Source organism: Chiloscyllium plagiosum, unplaced genomic scaffold (assembly GCF_037043375.1).
Source record: "Chiloscyllium plagiosum isolate Xiang-an unplaced genomic scaffold, Cpla_swu_hap1 HiC_scaffold_45, whole genome shotgun sequence".
Lineage (NCBI taxonomy): Eukaryota > Metazoa > Chordata > Chondrichthyes > Orectolobiformes > Hemiscylliidae > Chiloscyllium > Chiloscyllium plagiosum.
The window spans coordinates 4,178,357-4,199,981 of record NW_028270183.1 but is presented as its reverse complement, the minus strand read 5'-3'; the positions used below and the strand labels follow the sequence as shown (position 1 = coordinate 4,199,981).

General features: G+C 47.4%; 2 protein-coding genes across 2 annotated transcripts in view; one reads left to right on the top strand and one right to left on the bottom strand.

The window, feature by feature from the left end:
- The window catches only part of LOC122552295 (ras-specific guanine nucleotide-releasing factor RalGPS1-like), an 83,215-nt gene that overhangs the window by 23,109 nt on the left and 38,481 nt on the right, over positions 1-21,625 (bottom strand). The gene's annotated exons all lie outside the window — the stretch shown is intronic.
- Positions 6-18,218, top strand: angptl6 (angiopoietin like 6). Its single transcript, XM_043695017.2, has 6 exons — positions 6-522; positions 8,319-8,996; positions 10,271-10,463; positions 15,374-15,564; positions 17,370-17,640; positions 17,732-18,218. Exons 2-6 carry the CDS (start codon positions 8,355-8,357, stop codon positions 17,926-17,928), a joined length of 1,494 nt encoding a protein of 497 aa, XP_043550952.1. The 5' UTR covers positions 6-522; positions 8,319-8,354; the 3' UTR covers positions 17,929-18,218.

Sequence of the window (21,625 nt, the reverse complement as noted above, 5' to 3'; positions counted from 1 at the left end):
GAGAAGTGCCCAGCTCGAACTAAAATAATGCCAGTCCCGTTGGAAAAGACAAGAGGCTGGGAGATGACAGGATCACTCCCAGGTCGATGCTGATCGACAGTTTACTGTGTCTGGGAGGAGCCTGGCGCAGTGGAGAAACATCAGTTATCAGCTTGACAGGCCAAACTCCGATAGGGCGGAAAGGCACAAGGAGACTGGCTGCTGATTCTGATAAAGTCGGTGAGAGACAGGGCAGAGCTGAACTGCAGCTGCCTTTCCCCACTGCCCTGTCAAACACACACAGACAGACAGACAGAGACAGCAGCACAAGGTGGAATGACTGACAACACTCCTCCGACCGGGAAGATTGTGAACATAAGGCTGTTGAACAAGAGCACAGAGGGAATCCTGATTAACTCTGATCCATAGGAATTAAAGGTACAGGAGCATGTTCCTCACTGGACATTTCCCTTGTGATCTGAAGTTGAGAATATTAGATACAGTCAGATATCCAGCTATTGGGAAGCTCAAGTCTGCTTACAGGTAAGGACTTTTTGTTATCTTACAATACTCCAGTGAAATACATCGCTTTTGTTAAATGCGACTTCTCAGGTTTTGCCAAGAAAGTTAAACAAGTTTTCTCTCAGGATTCTATATAGTGTACTGACCCACTGGGAGACAAAGACACACCCACATCTCTTAAGAAATCAGACAAGTGAAAGGATTCCGCTATTCAGGTGGGTTAATGGTCCCAGTGATCTGAGAATTGTTAATAATTCCCATGTCACCCCAAGCCGCTCAGCAATACCCCTCCCTCAGACACTACCAGGAAACAATGGCAGGCCAATCTCTCATCTCCTTAACGGGAAAACCTCCAGCAACAATCACACACAAAGATATGAAGATTTACACCGTCCGGCCTGCTCCCCTTTTCAACCAGGTCATGATCCGATTACTCTGTATTTCCAATCGCCCACAACGACCTCTCACCCTCCCTTTGCTGATCGGGAATCGAACCTTTAAGAAACAGGGTCAAGGCCTCAGTTCCTCAAAACATGGTGGAAGGAGAATTCCAGAGACTCACTCTGTGAGAAAAACCATTTCCCCTCACCTCTGCTTCAAATAGGTGAGCCTTTATTTTCAAACTGTGACCCAAGTCTGAGATTCTCCCACAAACTGAACCATCCTCCCAACTCGGTCAAGACCCCCTGGGCTCTTGTAGGTTTCAATCCAGTCAGCTTGGATTCTTATGTAAACTCCAGAGGAAGCGGGACTTAGCCTTTTCCCCATAAAACAAAATGCCTATTGCCAACATTAGGTGAAAGGGAGGACTGCAGATGCTGGAGATCAGAGTGGTGCTGGAAAAGCACAGCAGGTCAGGGAGCATCCGAGGAGCATGAAAATCGACATTTTGGGCAGGAGCCCAAAGGTCCTGATGAAGGGCTTTTGCCCGAAACATTGATTTTCCTGCTCCTCGGATGCTGCCTGATCTGCTGTGTTTTCCAGCACCACTCTAACCTTGACATTGCCAGCATTAGTCTGATCAACTTTCTCTGACCTCCTCCCAACACTTTAACATTTTCTTTAACGAAGGGGACTGAGACGGTTCTCAGAACTCAAGATGTGGTTCTCAACTAATTTATTATCTATTCAACTCCTCTCACAATCAACAATAATATCCCATTAGTTTGTTAATTACTTGCTGCAGCTGAACATCAACCTATTGCAATTCATGAACGATGAGATTTAGATATTTCTACACACTCTCACTGTTCAGGCAACTTGCATTTTTAAAAAAAAATTCCTCCTGCCAAAATGAGCCGTTTCACTTTCCCAAAGAGCTGCTGCCTGACCTGCTGTGCTTTGCCAGCACCATACTCTGCATCTGCAGTCCTCACTTTCTCCTGAGTTCACATTTCCCACATTGTACAAGGGTGCCTCGACTTACAAACACAATCCAGTGCAGGGCTGGAATTATAAAGATCTGATATAAATACAGGAAATGCTCATATGAATGGTTATGTTATCTGGAGTTACATACAAAATGACTTGCAAACAGACTCCAGAACAGAGCTGGTTTGCATACTTGACTATCTAGATCCCTTTGTAGTTTCCTTATATTCTCTTTGCGATGTACTTTTCTATGTACCTTTGTGTCATCAGCAAATGCAGCCAGCATACTTTCCATCCCTTCAGTCAAATCATTCACATGAACGTGGACAGCTGAGGTCCCAGCACTGGCCCCTGGAGCACACCACTCAGGACATCCTGCCTAGCCGAGACCCACCTTTTGATGGCTGTTGCTGTTCGGCAGTTAATCTTCCATCCTTACCAATGTGCCACCCCTACAGCACAAGCTGTGATTTCCCAAAATGACCTCTCATGTGGCACTTCTGAAAGTCTAAGAGGTGCTACATCCACTGGTTTCCCTTCATCCTCAGCATGTCATTTCCTTAAAGAACTCCAACAGATTGGTTCAACAATATTTCTTGGTGATGCTGTCTGATCACCTTGAATCTTCCAGGGTACCTGCCGATACTTATTTATCAACAGTTTCTAACGTTTCCCCGATGACAAAAGGTAAGCGCATTGGCCTGGAGTTGAAAAGTCAATGTGTTGCAGATGCTGGAGAACCTCAGCAAGTCTGTCAACATCTGGGAGAGAGAAAGAGTCAAGGTGGAGTTCAAAGTGATTTTTCATCATAACTGCAGTTTTCTGTCTCCCTGTTTTTGGAAGTTGTTTGCAGCTCACTGTTAAATCGCTGTCCATCAATCCCCTCTGTGAAACACCTTGGGATGTTTAACTATGTTAAAGGCGCTATCTAAAGGCAGAGTTGCTGAGATCAGTAAAGAAAGGCTGCAATCTTTTAATAACATGACATGAAATTACATTAACTATTTCTTTCTGAGAATCACTGGTCCTAAACTCTAAGAAAAAAAAAATCAAGTGCTCACTATGATCTGGTCTTGAGTAGTAGATTGGCTTAATCTCAGCTCAGTTTCCTCCCCAATTTATCAATCTTGAAATGTTCATTTTTGTAATTTGTGTCACTGATGTGAACATTTAAATTAAATCAGTGACTTAATTAAACAAAGTGTAGTCAATACAACGTCTTCCTTTCTCTGCCAGTACAGCCCTTCCTTTAAAGTGGTTTAAAAAAAAACTATGAATTAATGGTGATGATAAATTTTGTAATCGGAGTCATTTATCACAAACTTCTTGTATTACTCAGTGAGAAAGGGACATCGCTTTTTTTTTAGTTATATGGGTACCAGGATAGTAATTAACTTGTCATAACACAGTCAGTTCAACATTTTGTGTTTGCTTTGTAACAATAGTACGGCTTTAACAATTGCATTTTGTCCTGGTTTCTATTTTATTAATGAAGAAAGATTGAGACAGAGGTCTCGAGCAGTCTGCTGAAAGCCAATAACAAACACCTTGTGAGGCCTTGGGACTTTTTAAAAACACGAACAATAGAAGCAGCCTGAATGGGTGGGGGTCAAGTTCCCACAGAACCAGGATTTTTAGTTTTAGCTTTCAGTACCTGTTGCTGGTATCTTGTAGCTGGATGTGGGAGCTCTTATTCCTCTCTCTGTTACAGCTAAAAGCTGGGGTTCTCTGCCTGCTGCTAGAATTGCACATGAGACAGTTTGTTATATTGAATTTGCCTTTGCCAAGGGTGCACATCTGTGAAATTTTATTATATTGGAAGAGTTAATTAGCAATTGTTAATACATATATTATTTTCTTAAACATTTTGATAGTTACAATTTAGTCAATTTGATTAGATTACTTTTTAAATTAGATTACTTACGGTGTGGAAACAGGCCCTTTGGCCCAACAAGTCCACACCGGCCCTCCGAAGAGCAACCCACCCAGACTCATTCCCCTACATTCACCCCTTCACCCAACACCTACCATGGCCAATTCACCTAACCTGCACATTTGTGGGAGGAAACCGGAGCACCCGGAGGAAACCCACGCAGACACGGGGAGAATGTGCAAACTCTACACAGACAGTTGCCCGAGGCAGGAATTGAACCCGGGTCTCTTTTAATTTTATCTGTATTTTACCTGTAGTGTAAAAATAAGGTGTATTTTGCTTAAAGTCGAACAGTTTGACAAATTGAATTGCATCTGGAATACAACACCTTACACTTATCTTTAAAATGAGAAAAAAGTTAGGGTCTAGACAATCTTCTGAATATCTTTGGAGGGGATTTGGTCCAGTCCTTAACAGTTTTGACTATAAGATTAGGGAGGTAGATGTATTGATTCCAGGTGTTAGCGTGTTTCCAAGGAAATAAAAGCTAAAGTCTTGTTTATTTCCCAACACATCTTTTGCTTCAATATCAACAGAATTAATGTTTCTAACATTTTATCGACAGTAAAATTTAGACAAAGCTTCACTCTGCCCGTTTTGAACTTGGTTTTCACACCTGTAAAAACTCATGAATGAAGTCACTGATTGAAATTTATTTATAATTATGAAATTTACAACAATTTACTCTCAAACTGTACACAGGAAGACAAATCCAGGAACAAATTAAAAGCTGTGTGAGGACTTTTACATGTGAATAAGGAGGGAGCTATGTTCCCCACAGACATCACTCACTGCATGTTCCTGGTCCTTTTCAACAGGTTTAATAAGGACCGCTTTACAGATCTTTTTGGAAATTTCAATTACTAAAAATTCACTGACTAAACAAAAATGCAGCTACTGCGTATTTAGAAGGAACCGGTTGCCTGAGACGGGACTATGGAAATAACAGAGCAGTTAGAAATGGTGACTTTTCTCCAGACTGTAATAAAAGCAGATTTAACAGAGAACAGAGCTGCAGGCTAAAAATAAAATTGTTGGAAACTTGCAGGAGGTCAGTGGCTGAGCGAAAGAGACAGAAAAAGCTTTGGATCTCAGCTCTGATCTTATCATAGTCAGACTGCCAAAGGAAGGGTCACATTCAAAACCTTTCCCTTTGAAAACCAAGGGACCAGCTGATAGGTTCTGGCTTCATTTCAGATGTGTACTCTCTGCCTGCTTCCTTTCTGTTGAAGTAATTGGAGAAAGGCTGTCCCAAGTCCCACACTCTCACTGCACCCCCTCACAGACTTAAGGCACTCAACACTCACAACACACACATATACACTCCCTCACACTCACAACCCCCACCCCAGACAGACAGACACACACACACACCCTTACAGACACACACTCCCACACGCACCCCCTCACAGACCTAAGGCACTCAACACTCACAACACACACATATACACTTTCTCACACTCACAACCCCGAACCCAGTCAGGCACACACACACAGACAAAGACCCACATGCACACATATATTTTGTGGGTGAATTTGTACTTGCAGGGTTACATTGTACTTTGCTCAAAAACTGCATGAATTTATGTAAAACTCTGTTATCTCACTTTTTAGATTAGAATCAATCTAAACATCAGGTCATAGACAGAGAACACAGGGGGCCAACACCTTCAACATATTGTCTAGCTATCACCCATTGTTAACAGCTAACCCGAGAATGCAACTTTTAAAAAAAGGTTTTGTGATTTACACATGAAAGAAGTGAAACTATCACGGTATTTGAACAGATGGAAGACTCAACACACACTCAAGGTATTTTTCAATGTATAATTTCAGTTACATCACACGGTAAATTTGTGTTATAAATTCTGTGTGTTAGGATTGAGCCCTCCACTACCACCTGATGAAGGAGCAGCGCTCCGAAAGCTAGTGCTTCCAATTAAACCTGTTGGACTATAACCTGGTGTTGTGTGAGAGAGATCGAGAGAGCGAGAGAGCGAGAGCGAGAGAGATCGAGAGCGAGAGAGATCGAGAGAGAGATCGAGAGAGAGAGATCGAGAGAGAGAGAGATCGAGAGAGAGAGAGATCGAGAGAGAGAGATCGAGAGAGAGAGATCGAGAGAGAGAGATCGAGAGAGAGAGATCGAGAGAGAGAGATCGAGAGAGAGAGATCGAGAGAGAGAGATCGAGAGAGAGAGATCGAGAGAGAGATCGAGAGAGAGAGATCGAGAGAGAGATCGAGAGAGAGAGATCGAGAGAGAGAGATCGAGAGAGATCGAGAGATCGAGAGAGATCGAGAGAGAGAGAGAGAGATCGAGAGAGAGAGATCGAGAGAGAGAGATCGAGAGAGAGAGATCGAGAGAGAGAGAGAGAGAGAGATCGAGAGAGAGAGATCGAGAGAGAGAGAGAGAGAGAGATCGAGAGAGAGCTCACAGACAAAGATGTGAAGACATGGATTGACAGGGAGGTTACCGCACTGACTAAACCCTAATTGCTTCCTGAGATTGAGAGTTGAGAATTCTCAGTGTTTGCATCAAGCTGATTTTTACAGTTAGCTAGCGCAGGAACCACTGCTAAGGCAGACTCGCACTCTGAGACAAACCAGACCCTGGTGGGTTTGTACAACGGGTTAAGATTGAGATTTCTGATCAGAGGACAACTACGGGACGGTGTCAGGATAGACTAGCAAATACTTACTTTCCTCTTTCAGAGGAGCTGGCCTGGCTCCTCAGTGAGAGCAAGACTGTGAGGGTGGGGGGAGCTGGCCTGGTTCCTGAGTGAGAGTGAGGGAGGGGGGTGGGGGGAGCTGGGCTGGTTTATCATTCAGAAGGTAAACACAGGCCTGATGGGAGATCTCCCCCCCCCACCCCCAGGCTGGTCCTGATTGCTTGTTCGGATTGGAGGGCAATATTGAGTGTATATTAGTTCAGAGCTTTACTCTTTCTCTCAGGTGATGACAATGTCTTCAGGTTGTGTTTCGGGGATAGGGGTGGGGGTGGGGTGGGGGGTGGGGTTCAGTGAACAAGGGAGGAGGCAGGCACAGTGCTCCAGCCATTTGGGGATCTCCGTTGAAGATGGTTTCCTCCTGGTCATTTCTGATGCTCATGACAATGTGACAAGTCCAGGATTTACCTCAGGACCTCACTGTCACTATCCCAAGCCAGCTGACTCTTTGATTATTCCCTAAGTTCTTGTCAAACATCACAATTGCTAGGGGATAACTCTTGGTGTATCACATGAACACACTGCGATTAAGGATGGACATTTCAGAATTCTCGCCCAGTTACAGCAAGGACAGAGATCAAGAGGTGACAATTCTGACTGATATTGCATCATCAGCTCCAAATTCCCAAGTGGGGGGGGGGGGGGGGGGGGTCCCAGAGTTTATCTTTCATTCTATAAACTTCGAAAACAACCAGTTCACCCAGCAGCACCTCACAAAGTCCACCCACTGGTTCTTCACAAGCCAATGTCAAGTCAAACACATTGAATTTCAGAAAGAGTCATTTCACATCATTTGGGAACATCCGCTAAGGTTGCAATGACCTTTTAACACTCTCTCCCAATCAAATATATGGCACGTTGAACAAAGTCAAACAGCCCTTCACAAACAGGGGAGAACAACTGACAGCAAGCTTGACTGTGAGGTACTCAGAACCATAAAATCCTTCCAGTGTAGGTAGAGGCCACTCAGCCCATTGAGACTGCATCTACCCTCCAAACAGTATCCCATATTATCCCCTATAACCCTGCATTCCTCATGGCCAATCCACCCTGACCTGCACATCTTTGGATTGTGGGAGGAAACCGGAGCACCCGGAGGAAACCCACGCAGACACGGGGAGAATGTGCAAACTCCACCCAGACAGTCGCCCCGAGGCTGGAATCGAACCTGGGACCCTAGCGCTGTGAAGACAGCTCAATCAGAGATAGTTTTTAAACGAGGAGTAAGTGGCAAGAGGAAATGCCAGAGATTATCGCTCAATTACCTGAAGGCTCGATCGCGAAGGAGTGATGGAAATGGGATGGGGGTGTGTGCGGCTGAGATGGGGCCAGAGTAGGAGAGATTACCAGATAGGGAGGGGCATGGTTTGGACTTGAAACGAGGATGACCAGGATAAAATGGGAAACATTTTCCCCTCACTGCTCCCTCAGGGCCGTTAGCTGGATTCATTCCACACGTGTCAGTGTTCCACCACAGCTCTCTCAGTCAAGGCATTTGCTGACAAAAAGCTGATCACAAACACAACACAACGTGAGCCTTGAACTAGTTTCCAAAGATTGGGCAATTCTCCATCACAGAAACGTGAAGGAGGCCAAGTCACTGAAAATGTTCAGCAAAGAGACGGCTACATTGTTTAAAAAACATTTTAAAGGTCTCAAGGAGTATGGGGAGAAAGTGGGGATTTGGTGTTGCGATCAGCCATGATGGTATAGGATGGCAGAACAGCCTACTCCTGCTCCTAGTTTCAATATTCCTATGTTTCAATGTGTTGTTTTTCTATGTGTCGCAGGTTTTGAACCTCCCAGCTCCTACAATCCCAGCTGGAATGATAGTGATGTTCATCACCAACCTCCTGTTCCTGGTGGGTTTAGCAACAGCCGAAGGAGCCGCCCCAAAACCGGGCACCGGGCACCAACATGCCAAGAGAGGGGAGACTAGCAGAGGGGCCAGGCCCTCGGCTGAGAGCCCAGGGACCAGTGGGTGTACCTACACCTTCATTGTCCCACAGCAACAGCTGACAGGCCCGATCTGCCTGAACACCAGGAGCCCAGTGTCCCACAACCACAGTGAGCTCCAGGTCATACGCCAGGAGATGAGGGAACAGCAGCAACAAATCGAAGACCTGAGACAAATGGTGGAGGTGGACGGGGACGTGCTCAACGAGGTGAAGATTCTGCGCAAGGAAAACGTCATCATGAACACCAGGGTGACCCAGCTCTACACCCAGTTACTGCACGAGATCATTCAGAAGAAGGACGACTCCCTGGAGGTTTCCCAACTGGAGAACATGGTGCTGAACGTCACGGCTCAGGTACTGAAGCTCTCGAGCAAGTACAGGGAGCTGGAGCGCAAGTACACGGCCCTCAGCTCACTCCTGAACAACCAGAGCCAAACCATCAGTCAGCTGGAACAACAGTGCAGGCTGTGCTCTCAGGAACACCAGCAGAACCAGCAGCACAAACCCCAGGTAAAACCACGGCTTCCCTCCTTCACGCTCCTCCACATCGACTCGACAATCCAGGCACACACTCTCTCTCTCGCCCCCAACACCCCCCGCCCTGTGGGGAGTAGGAAGTGCTCAGTTTCACGACCCACCCCACTCCTCACACTGTCCCAAACAGGAGCTGGGACGGGACGGGACGGGACGGGACGGGGGGGGGGGGGGGGGGGAGATAGTAAAACAGAGCAGAACCCCACGGTAACCATTACACTGTCCATGTCACGGGGGGGTCACCCCGAGACCCGGACCCCCGTCACAGGGAGGGTCACCCCGAGACCCGGACCCCCGTCACAGGGAGGGTCACCCCGAGACCCGGACCCCCGTCACCCCGAGACCCTGACCCCATCACCCCGAAACCCTGACCCCCGTCACAGGGAGGGTCACCCCGAGAGCCTGACCCCCGTCACAGGGAGGGTCACCCCGAGAGCCTGACCCCCGTCACAGGGAGGGTCACCCCGAGAGCCTAAACCCCGTCACCCAGAGACCCTGACCCCCGTCACAGGGAGGGTCACCCAGAGACCCTGACCCCCATCACTGCAACTTTGACGCCTTTTTTCCAAAAAGAGACTTTACCTTCAGGTCAGGGATGAAGTGCGGCCAAATCCTCCCCCGAACAAACTACAAAACCATCCCACCGTTGGGTTGCTGGGAGATGTGGAACATCAGGAATAAGGAAGTGGGCTGAAATAGGTGAGAGACCCAGTCCGACTTGAACTGGACAGGGCTCTGTAACAGAGAGGAGCCTCTGATCGGAACACAACCATCCTCAAAGCTCAAATCGATCACTTCCCTGCATTCCCAGGTTTGGAGGGAGGGAGTTTAGCCGCGGAAAACGTGATACATGATTCACCCTCCGGCACCACTTCCCATCTCCCCAAACCCCATCACATTCTTGGGATTATGACCATTAGACAGTGTGCTATCTGCAACATATTGTTGACAGTAGCGTATGTCTGTGAGCTGGTGACAGACAGAGACAGTCAGTCGCGAGCAGTTCACTCAGAGCCTGGGGAGAAGGGAGTACAGTGTGTATCTAAAGAACGCTCTGGATACCTCTTGCTGCTCGTGAACACAAACTCAACTCAGGACTTGGACATCCACCACTTTGTGTGGATGCAGAACCCAGTCTCACACTGGCACAGCCAAGGGTTAATCAGTAAAAACTAGTTTGAGGTGAGGGATGTGACAGATGTACATGGAATGATCTCCCTGGAGGGGGGGACTTGTGTGTTTATCAACAGGCACTAGGACAGCCACCACTCGTGGCTGTGATACCCAACACTCGGAACGCTAGCAACAACTGGAGCAAGAGCTTGGTCTCGGGCAACGAAATACTGAAGGATCAGGATTACAGCGTGGCACAGGACAGGCTGAAGAGAAGACAGCAGTCACCTCCTCCCACAACAATCCCGATGGCAACGACCAAGACAGCCGGTGAGTAAACAGTCACCTCTCAGGGACGCTGCAGTGGGAGATACTGCCCCCTGTGTCTACCATCGGCACACCCCTTGAACCTGCTGACCACGGAGAGGACACTTTCCACAAGCTCTCTAATGTCACAGCTGACACGATCATTCAACACAAAATCCCCACCACATCCAATTCACTCATAATATGCCTCCAGTCATCGGGGGGAAATAGGCTCCTTACCTATTCTAGCTTCTCTGGCTCGGCCCATCCTTAATTGCCCTCGAGGTGGTGGATACCCCATGGAGAGGTGGGTAAATCACCAAATAGCCTCGGTGTGTCCATTACCCGATGTTGTGCACACTGTCTGGCTCCTTAGTTAATATTTCACCGAAATCACGTTCTACGTTTTGATTGGATACACCAATTCTAGCTTTTGAACTTTGAGGGCTCCTTTGTTTCTCCATTCTTCATTCCCAATGAAATTATCCAATCGGCTGATGGAGCGTTGTGGCTGTGAGGGGAGGCAGTGAGATCGCCTGGGGTGGGACTGTGTCCATCCTTTCACCAGAGGGGACGGTCTTGTGTTGAATCACCCACAATCCTACACCGAGGTCAGCCAGATAGCAACTATCCATTCAAACACAAGCAGGCTAACAACAAAGGTCTCGTCCCTAGGGTGGGACAGATCTTTAAGGGGAGGGGAAAGATTTAAAAAGGGACACGAGGGGCAACTTCCTCATAGAGAGAGAGTGGCTCGTGCGTGGAACCAACTGCCAAAGGAAGCAGGGGATGCAGGTACAGCCACGATGGACAGAAATAGGAAAACATCAGGGGCAAATGGGCCGCTCACAATGAGGTGGGACGAGATGGGGAAGTCTAGTCGGTTTTGGTTTTGCCGCTGTTTAACTATTATTTACTTATTTATGCTACTTAACTCTGTGATCCTGCCTGTTGTTGCTCACAAGACAAAGCTTTTCGCTGTGCCTCAGTACACGTGACAATAAATTCAATTCAATTCATTCAATGGTCCAAAAGATGCGTTTCCGTGTTGTATGACTCTATTGTTCTGCAGCTGGTGGGTGAAGAGCAGGGAAAACACATCGAAAAATTGTGCTGTCGTGGTTTTGGGGGATGGGGGAAAGGGTGATCCTTCACCTCATTCTGTCAGTGATGGAGATTGCTCAATAACTCCCTTATCATGAGCTGGTGTCCCCCCAGGACAGCGGAAGCCAAATCAGGTCCAGAGTGGCCTCAGTTCACCAAGCATTCCCGTTTTCCAAGAGACACGAAAACAAAGAGAAACAACATAGATACAAGACAGCTAAGGAAATATTCTTCAAGCTAATCTTGGTTTCTCATGTGCCCTGCTAAAAATAACCATGGCAAAGCCAGACAGACAGACGTCTCACTGCCACTACCTCTGACTGGAGGAGCTGATATCTCCCCCCTCCGCACACCCCTCCATTTGCTTCTCTCTGCTCCTGTTGCACACACTGTCTTAAAGACACATGGCAAGTTCCCCCAATGGAGATGGTGAACTCCAATCCTGCGTGTCCCATTTCAATCCTACTCTGTGAATGTTAAAATGCTGCTTCATCACATCTGGATTTAGCACAGGGATCACAGACTGGTGGAAAACCAAGGCCAGCCAATTCCGAGATCCCAGTGGGACAAACCTCTCTCCACCCTCCACCACCGCCCCCCCCCACCTGGCAACAGGGAGAGGGGTAAATCCAGTGCCATCTCCCAACTCTCCACCCCCAGCTCAGACACCACCTCAAGGGACTGGCTTGTTTTCTTCAAAAACAGGTAAAGTCCAAACAAATGTCTGAAGATCAAAGTAAGATTGGAATGTGTTGTGAAGCATCTTAAATAAGGCAGAAGAAAGAAGTTAAACGAAGGTCACTGTGGGTCTGGAAACATTCTCTGACCTTTTAGTAACTGCCACTCACACCACAGATTGAAGCAAGTCACAGGGCAGCAATGAACATACTCACTTTCTGTGATAATAGACCATTGCTACAAAACACAAAAGCTGCTCCCACAGCTCTAATAACATAGCAACCACTGACAATAAAACATGTGAACTACAGCACAGCTTGCTCAGTAACAGGTCTCCCTCCCACTTAAGGCCGAGTCATCGAGTCAGAGCTATACAGCACGGGAACAGACCCTTCGGTGCAGCTCATCCATGCCAGCCAGATATCCTCAATTCATCAAGTCCCATTTGCCAGCACTTGGCCCACATCTCTCTAAAGGACAAAGTGAGGTCTGCAGCTGCTGGAGACTAGAGTTGAGACTGTGGTGCTGGAAAAGTACAGCAGGTCAGACAGAATCCGAGGAGCAGGAGGGTCGGCGTTTCGGGCAAAAGCCCTTCATCAGGGATCTCCCAGGAATCTGATGCAAGGTTTTTGCCCAAAACATCGATTCTCCTGCTCCTCGGATGCACCCTGACCTACTGTGCTTTTCCAGCACCACAGTCTCAGCCCATATCCCTCTAAACCCTTCCTATTCATATACCCATCCAGATGCCTTTTAAATGTTGTAATTGTAGCAGCCTCCACTTCCTCTGGTAGCTCATTCCACACACGCACCACCCTCTGTGTGTGTAAAAAAGTTGCCCCTCAGGCCCAACAGAAACGGAGGAATTGCTTTTGTCTTTGGTCTGGAAATCTCCTGCACAGACAGCAGTGGAGGTTGGTCATTAAATATAATCAGCACAGAGTTAGACAGATTTTTGATTGACCAGAGAATGTAGTCAGGCAGGAAATGGCCACAATGAGATCAGCTATATTCCTCACGATTCTTCGAGACTGTGACCTAATGAGCTAAAGCACAGCCACACAGAATAGAGAAACATAGCCCCTGTCAGCACTGGTTAGTCCAGGACAGTGTGTCAGCCTGACCTGGGTCAGATTAGCTGGGCAAAAGTGAGGTCTGCAGATGCTGGAATCAGAGTCAAGAGGGTGGTGCTGGTAAAGCACAGCAGGTCAGGCAGCATCCGGGGAGCAGGAGAATCGACGTTTTGTACAAAAGCCTCGTTACCGATAGAAGGGCTTATGCCTGAAACATCGATTCTCCTGCTCCTCGGATGCTGCCTGACCTGTTGTGATTTTCCAGCACCACACTCTCGACTCTGATTAGCTGAGCTGAGCTGACAATGGCATCTCCTCTGGCCCAGAGCTCTGACCACGCAGGGAAGCGCACAGGGAGTATAGCATCGTCCTCGGGCTGCACTCCCACTGAAATGTTGCCTCATGCGGAGATGGAAGTGAAAGATCAGGGACACATGAAAACAGCAGGTTCCAGTTAATATTCTGCTCTCAGTCACCACCAAACACTGAATAATCACTGATCCCTGCCATTTACACTCCTGGGATCATGCTGTGCACAAAAAGGTGGCATTTACCCATAAGGTGGAGGTAGGCCATTCAGCCCATTGTCTGCTCTGCTATTCAGTAGCTGACCTGATCATTAGGTAGACATGTCTGCTATAACCCTAGATTCCTTTACTGATTAAAAATCTGTCTGTCTGTCTCTCAGCCTTCTCTGGATGTACTCACTGACCCAGTCTCAACAGCTTTCAGTGGCAAAGAACTCCACAGATTGACTGAAGAAATTTCTCCCCATCGGTTTTAAATGAGTGACCCTTCATTTGGAGGTTGTGGTTTGCTGATTTGAAACTCTCCCACAAAAGCAAATTACCTCAAACAGACACTAACTCCACTTCTAACCCATTTAATCCACCCTCAACATGTCAGAATTAGGAAGGCAATGCTTATAGATACAAGGTTTATTTTCATATTTTTTGTCATTTACATAAATGATTTTGATGTGAGCATAGCAGGTATAGTTAGTAAGTTTGCAGGTGGAGGTGTAGTGGACAGCAAAGAGGGTTACCTCAGATTACAACAGGATCTGGACCAGATGGGCCAATGGGCTGAGAAGTGGCAGATGGAGTTTAATTCAGATAAACACAAGGTGCTACATTTTGGGAAAGCAAGTCTTAGCAGGACTTATACACTTCATGGTAAGGTCCGAGGGAGCGCTGCTGAACACAGAGACCTTGGAGTGCAGGTTCATAGCTCCTTGAAAGTGGAGTCACAGGTAGATAGGATAGTGAAGGCGGCGTTTGGTATGCTTTCTTTTATTGGTCAGAGTATTGAGTACAGGAGTTGGGAGGTCATGTTGCGGCTGTACAGGACATTGGTTAGGCCACTGTTGGAATATTGTGTGCAATTCTGGTCTCCTTCCTATCGGAAAGATGTTGTGAAACTTGAAAGGGCTCAGAAAAGATTTACAAGGATGTTGCCAGGGTTGGAGGGTCTGAGCTATAGGGAGAGGCTGAACAGGCTGGGGCTGTTTTCCCTGGAGTGTCGGAGGCTAAAGGGTGACCTTATTGAGGTTTACAAAATTATGAGGGGCATGGATAGGATAAATAGGCAAAGTCTTTTCCCTGGGGTCGGGGAGTCCAGAACTAGAGAGGTTTAGGGTGAGAGGGGAAAGATATAAAAGAGACCTATGGGGTAACTGTTTCACATAGAGGGTGGTAGGTGTATGGAATGAGCTGCCAGAGGAAGTGGTGGAGGCTGGTACAATTACAACATTTAAGAGGCATTGGGATGGGTATTTGAATAGGAAGGGTTTGGAAGGATATGTGCCGGGTGCTGGCATGTGGGACTAGATTGAGGTTGGGATATCTGGTCAGCATGGACGGGTTGGACCGAAGGGTTTGTGTCTGTGCTGTACATCTCTATGACTCAAATTTCTGACATCACTTGCTCCCTCGATGCCCAAAGTTGTTGTACAGAATGGACATACTGTGGTCAGGGACGAGGAGGACAATATCCTGGGAATGAGCATCGGAATAACATACGGATAGGGCCAGATGGGAGTGGTTCTGTGGGGTTACTGGGCGATTCTGTTTTGACCAGGTCCCTGGAAGGATTGTCTCCAGGTTTTGGAAGATGGTCACCGATCCAGTGGGATCTACTTGATCAAGCCAACCACCAATCGCCTGATGCAGGTCTGGTGTGACCAGCAGGAGGGTCCCAGCGGCTGGACCGTCATCCAGAGACGGCAAGATGGTTCGGTCAATTTCTTCAGGACCTGGGAGAGTTACAAGGTGAGTGAAGGTGGGGCATCAGCTGCCTAGCACTCCGCCCTCAGTCTGTGTCCACCTCCCTCACACATACATTTCCCATAACAGGCCCAGGCCTGGGCTGCTTCGGGGCCCAGAGTATAAAGGGCACCCTCAGTTACTGGGCACTACACACCTATCCTCGGACCTCCGGCCCACACCAGAGAAGATACTGGAGAAACTCAGCAGAGACAGAAGTTGAAACTTTATTGCTGGAACAGCACAGCAGGTCAGGCAGCATCCAGGGAACAGGAGATTCGACGTTTCGGGCACAGGCCCTTCTTCAGGAATGAGCAGAGAGTGTTCAGCAGGAGAAGATAAAAGGTAGGGAGGAGGGACTTGGAGGAGGGAAGTTGGAAATGTGATAGGTGGAAAGAGGTCAAGGTGAGGGTGATAGGTCGGAGTAGGATGGAGGCGGAGAGGTCAAGAAGAAGACTGCAGGTCAGGAAGGCGGTGCCGGGCTGGAAGGATCCGGCTGAGACAAGGTGGGGGGAGGGGGGATGAAGAAACTGGTGAAGTCCAAGTTCATCCCCTGCGGTTGGAGGGTTCCCAGTCGGAAGATAAGACGCTCCTCCTCCGACCGTCGGGTTGTTGTGGTTTGGCGGTGGATGAGTCCAATGACCTGCAGTCTTCTTCTTGACCTCTCCGCCTCCATCCTACTCCGACCTATCACCCTCACCTTGACCTCTTTCCACCTATCACATTTCCAACTTCCCTCCTCCAAGTCCCTCCTCCCTACCTTTTATCTTCTCCTGCTGAACACTCTCTGCTCATTCCTGAGGAAGGGCCTGTGCCCGAAACGTCGAATCTCCTGTTCCCTGGATGCTGCCTGACCTGCTGTGCTGTTCCAGCAATAAAGTTTCAACTTTGATCTCCAGCATCTGCAGACCTCACTTTCTCCTAGTGGAGACAGAAACAGAGTTAACATTTCAGGCTCAGATGTACATGAACAGGTAAGGTCTGGAAGGATATGGGCTGGGGGCAGGAAGGTGGGACGAGTTTAGTTTGGGATGATGGTCAGCATAGACTGGTTGGGCTGAAGGGTCTGTTTCTGTGCTGGATGACTCTTCTTACGAAACAAGTCATTGGATTCAAAACGTTCACTCTGTTTCTGTCTGCACAGATGCTGCCACACCTGCTGAGTTTCTATTGCATTCTGGGGTTTTTTCGGGGGAATTTATGTTGTCAGGATCAGGGGTAGGTAGTGGGCAGGTTTGGGAGAAGGTTGACTCAAAGATATTCCAGTGCCCAAGCCTGAACGGGCAACGGACAGTCACAGTAATCCAGAGACCGTGGATCGGAATCTCACAACAGGGAAATTCACGGTTAGATTAATCAAACCACCTGGCCTAACAAACCAATCCACCCTCCTTGGTAGATTCTTAACCGCGCTCTGAAAGAGCCTTGCAAGTCACTCAGGAGTGGGCAGACTCATTAAAGAGTAAAATGAATGCAACTCTACACAGGGACTGGCTCAAAGCAGTAACCTGTGACATGTTTACAGGAAAGTCAAACATCCGTGTTGGTGGTAAATACAGAATATTCTCCTCACCGTCCCACCCCTCACCTCTATCACCAGCGTAAAGACCATCCTTCCCCATCTGCTCGCGTTCTGACAAAGAGTCACCAAACACCCTCTCTCCACAGTTGCTGCCAGACGTGCAAAGTTTCTCCAGCGCTTGTTTCAATTTTAACGTACTTGCCTTTCAAAGCAGATAGTCTTTCCACTGTATTTCCCACACGTACAAGGGAACGTTATCAATAAACACTGCCTTGATTGTTATCTGTAGCAAGGTTTTGGCAACATTGACGGTGAATACTGGCTGGGCTTGGAGAACATCTACTGGCTGACCAATCAGGATAACTACAAGCTGCGGATCGTAATGGAAGACTGGCAAGGCAGGAGAGTGTTTGCAGAGTACGACGACTTCCGGGTGGAAGCAGAGGGAGACTTCTACAGGCTGAGGTTAGGCCATTATCATGGGAACGCTGGAGATTCCTTATCCTGGCACAACGGCAAGCAGTTCACCACCCTGGACAGAGATCGGGATCTGTACTTAGGTAGGACAGTTTCCTTGGGGTTACAGTGCAATGGTCAGTCAGGTTAATGAAGGATTATCCTCACTGCTCTCTCTCTCTGTTTCCTTCCAAGGTAACTGTGCCCACTACCAGAAAGGAGGCTGGTGGTATTACACGTGTGCCCACTCAAACCTGAATGGAGTGTGGTATAAAGGAGGGCACTATCGCAGCAAGTACCAGGATGGAGTTTATTGGGCAGAATTCCGTGGGGGTGCGTACTCCTTGAAGAGAGTGGTGATGATGATACGCCCAAACCAGATCCTGCTGTAAACCCCACTCTCTCAGCACTTGTGTCCCACTGCCCATGTTATCACCTCTTCATACTATATTACACATTGTGTTACAGTCACCATTGTATCCACAACATTACAAACAACTGAACTACCTACCTAGAGTATACTATGGCTTGAGGAGTTTAAAGCTGTTTCTTCTGTTTAGCCTGAACCAGAGAACGGTCCTGAGGACTAAGTTAAAAATCATGCAACACCAGGTTAGAGTCCAACAGGTTTAATTGGAAGCACTAGCTTTCGGAGCGCTGCTCCTTCATCAGGTGATTGTGGAGAACACGATTTAAGACACAGAAGTGTGATGTAACTGAAACGTTTGCTATAAATTCTGTGTCTTAAATCGTGTCCTTCACAACCACCTGATGAAGGAGCGTCGCTCCGAAAGCTAGTGCTTCCAATTAAACCTGCTGGACTATAACCTAGGGTTGTGAGATTTTTAACTTTATCCACACCAATCCAACGCCGGCATCTCCAAGTCCTGAGGACAGTAATGGTTAAAGGACAGAGCTCACAACAGTCACCAGATTCCATCCCAGCCTCCCATCTCCCACTGAGATCCTCACACTGACAAGCAACACACCATTCTAATATCGCTCATCATTTATTACATTTTATAATCAGCTGCAGTGTCTTTTCAGTGAATTATAGAAATAGAGATTTCAGGAGAAGCAACCACCATCTTGGAAACATCAAGATAATTAGAAGCCAACACGCTATTGGCAGAGTTACGCAGTAACTGTAAGGTGGCTACAGGAAGTGAACAGGACAGGCCTCATGCAGTTCAATTAAACACAGGCCCCAAAGCAGAGGACTGCTCCATAGTTCCACACTGCCCGGGGTCACCAAGCTGTGGGCTCTACATGGGAGGGGGGGTACCGGGGTTCTACGAGTGGCGCATTGAACCCTGCAGGCAGATTTGCTACACCCTACCTCAGGTATCTGATGGGGAGACTGGGTGCCCAATAACAGAATGTGTCTTTAGATTAGATTCCCTACAGTGTGGAAACAGGCCCTTCAGCCCAAAAAGTCCACACTGACTCTCCGAAGAGTAACCCACCCAGACCCATTCCCCTACTCTATGTTTACCCCTGACTAATGCCACTAACACTACGGGGCAATTTAGCATGGCCAATTCACCTGACCTGGATATCTTTCTGGACTGTGGGAGGAAACCGGAGCACCCGGAGGAAACCCACGCAGACACGGGGAGAATGTGCAAATTCCACACAGTCACCCGAGGCTGGAATTGAACCCAGTCCCTGACACTGAGGTAGCAGTACTAACCACTGAGCCACCAAACTGCCCACATCTTGTTCTCTATGCCAACATCCTACACCTCAAAACCATCCCCCTCCTTCCAGAAAAAAGGTGAACAGATCATTAGGGTAAACATTTAAAGTTCAATACTTTGGGATGTCGATCGTCAGTTGAGGCAATTATCTGAAATTAATTAGTGGCCCCCATATCCACAAGCACCCACTCCCTCCACCACCCTGACGCTCAGCAGCAGCAGTGTGTACCACCTACAAGATGCACTGCAGAAACTCACCCAAGACCCTCAGACAGCACCTTCCAAACCCACAGCCACATCCAACTAGAGAACAGGGGCAGCAGACACATGGGAACACCACCCCTGCAAGTTCCCCTCCAACCCACTCACCATCCTGACTTGGAAATATATCATCGTTCCTTGACTGTCACTGGGTGAGAATCCTGGAATTCCCTCCCTAAGGGTTTTGTGGGTCAACCGATAACACATGGACTGCCTTCTCAAAGGCATCTCGGCCATACGTGCTGGCTCAGGCAGTGATGGCCGCATCCCAAGAGTGAATTTTAAAAAAACAATTGGTGACTTAGGAAGCCATTCCACCCCTTTGCCTGTTCTGGCATCCCATGAGATTATAGCTAATGGATAACCTAACACTGTTTACCTGTCTTTAATTCCACCCCCCTCTAAAAGAAACACCTTCAGCAATCTGAATTCTGATCTTTCTAACAGAGCCCCTTACTGTGAAGGGCAGGTGGAGATTTACACAGCCTGCGTCTCAGGAAGGGTTACAAGTTATCACTAATTATTGGTCTGGGGGGTTTGATTTTTAAAATGCTGCTTTCAACCCAGCTATCCCACTCCCAAAACCTGTCTGGAGGAGCTGGCTACTGTACTGACCCAGTCAGCTCTTTCCATTCTATTCAACGCTGGGACACCACCTCTTCATCTTCTATACTTGGAGATATAAGCCCATTCTCTGCAAATTCTCTTCAAGTTAACTCTTTCAGCTTTAGTATTACTGCAGTCAGAGTAATAGTCGACTCCAGTGTCCCTGAAACATTTCTCTAGTTCCCATTAAATAAAATCCATGTCATTCACTCCAATCCCTCCCTCAGGGAGCGGGTTCCACATTCTCACTCCCTTCAAGTGGCTTTCTTGGGAAATATTATACTGACAGCCTCGAATTCTGCTCTTTCCCACAAGAGGGATATTTTCACACAATCAAAATCTTTAATAATTTTAAAAGGGCCTCAATTAGGTCACGTTCTGTTTTCAAGAGAAAAGACAGTTAGCCGCTCTCCTGATGTATTCACCTAAGTTTCTGGTTTCACATTTAGAAACCCCCCCTGGGCACCCTCTCCAGTGCCTGGAGGTAAAAGTGATGACCAGAACCACACACAGTACTGTCTGCAGTCCTTTCATTCCTCTACTCCACACTTCGCCCACATCATTGACTGTACACCCCTCAGTCTGACCGGGCTCAGACACAGCAACGCTGGCCCTTAAACCCTTGTATCTCCAGAACAGGCCAGCAGGAGGCAATCACAATTCAGTTCGGATTAGTTGATCATTTCCAATCCGACCCTCTCCAAGACATTAATCACCATCATTCTGTGTGGGAACCCATCATCAGGATAATGCAACTCCCTCCATTTGATCATCTACTCACTGCTTTAAACAAGACATGGCCCGATTTCCTAGAAAACTAACACGGAATTAGATGCATTCTCATCCTAGATATTAATCTGTTAACTCTTTATGTTTGTTTACGCTTGTGTGCTAGAAAACACTGTAAATACCAGAACAAATAAACCACTTTCTGCTGTAATATACTTTGGAGTTTGGTAATGAATCAGTGAGGTATTGGAGAATCTCAGTATGTGTCCGAGTCAACACAGAAATCCCATTTGGGTAAAAGCAGAATGATGTGACGGTGAAACTGCTGCAGCCCTGAATTACTCAGCATCAGAGGGAGAGAGCTGGGTTTTCATTCAACCCCAGGATAGTGGGAATTAAACTGCAGAAAGAAGGTTGGGCTGTTGGTGAGGAGTGACAGTAAATACTAAAACCACAGGACAAACCTGCCACGGGTCACAGCATCACATTCACTAACCACCATCAGTCAAAGGCCTTTCGACAGTTCTCTCTGCATGCAAATTACACAATACACCTCTCACAGGCAACATCAAACCTCCTTCAAACACAATGCTGACTTCTAACTTGTACTGATGTGCAGTTTGACTGATGTCCCTTGTAGCAGCTTGTATCGGGAACATACAAGGCTGCTGGTTGGAGCTGATGTGAAGGAGGTGTGGTCAGTGTTGTCTATGAAGTGAGGACCCACACACAGTCAGACACATGGCTGCTCCAATTCATTCCACACATCGCAAACTAAACCATGTGGCCAACA

Bases quoted from the DNA above. Each gene is read 5' to 3' on its own strand.
- angptl6 (XM_043695017.2), top strand. From the start codon at position 8,355: ATGATAGTGATGTTCATCACCAACCTCCTGTTCCTGGTGGGTTTAGCA. The intron at 10,464-15,373 runs GTGAGTAAACAG...TGTTTTGACCAG, and splicing joins GGCAACGACCAAGACAGCCG to GTCCCTGGAAGGATTGTCTC. The intron at 17,641-17,731 runs GTAGGACAGTTT...TTTCCTTCCAAG, and splicing joins AGATCGGGATCTGTACTTAG to GTAACTGTGCCCACTACCAG.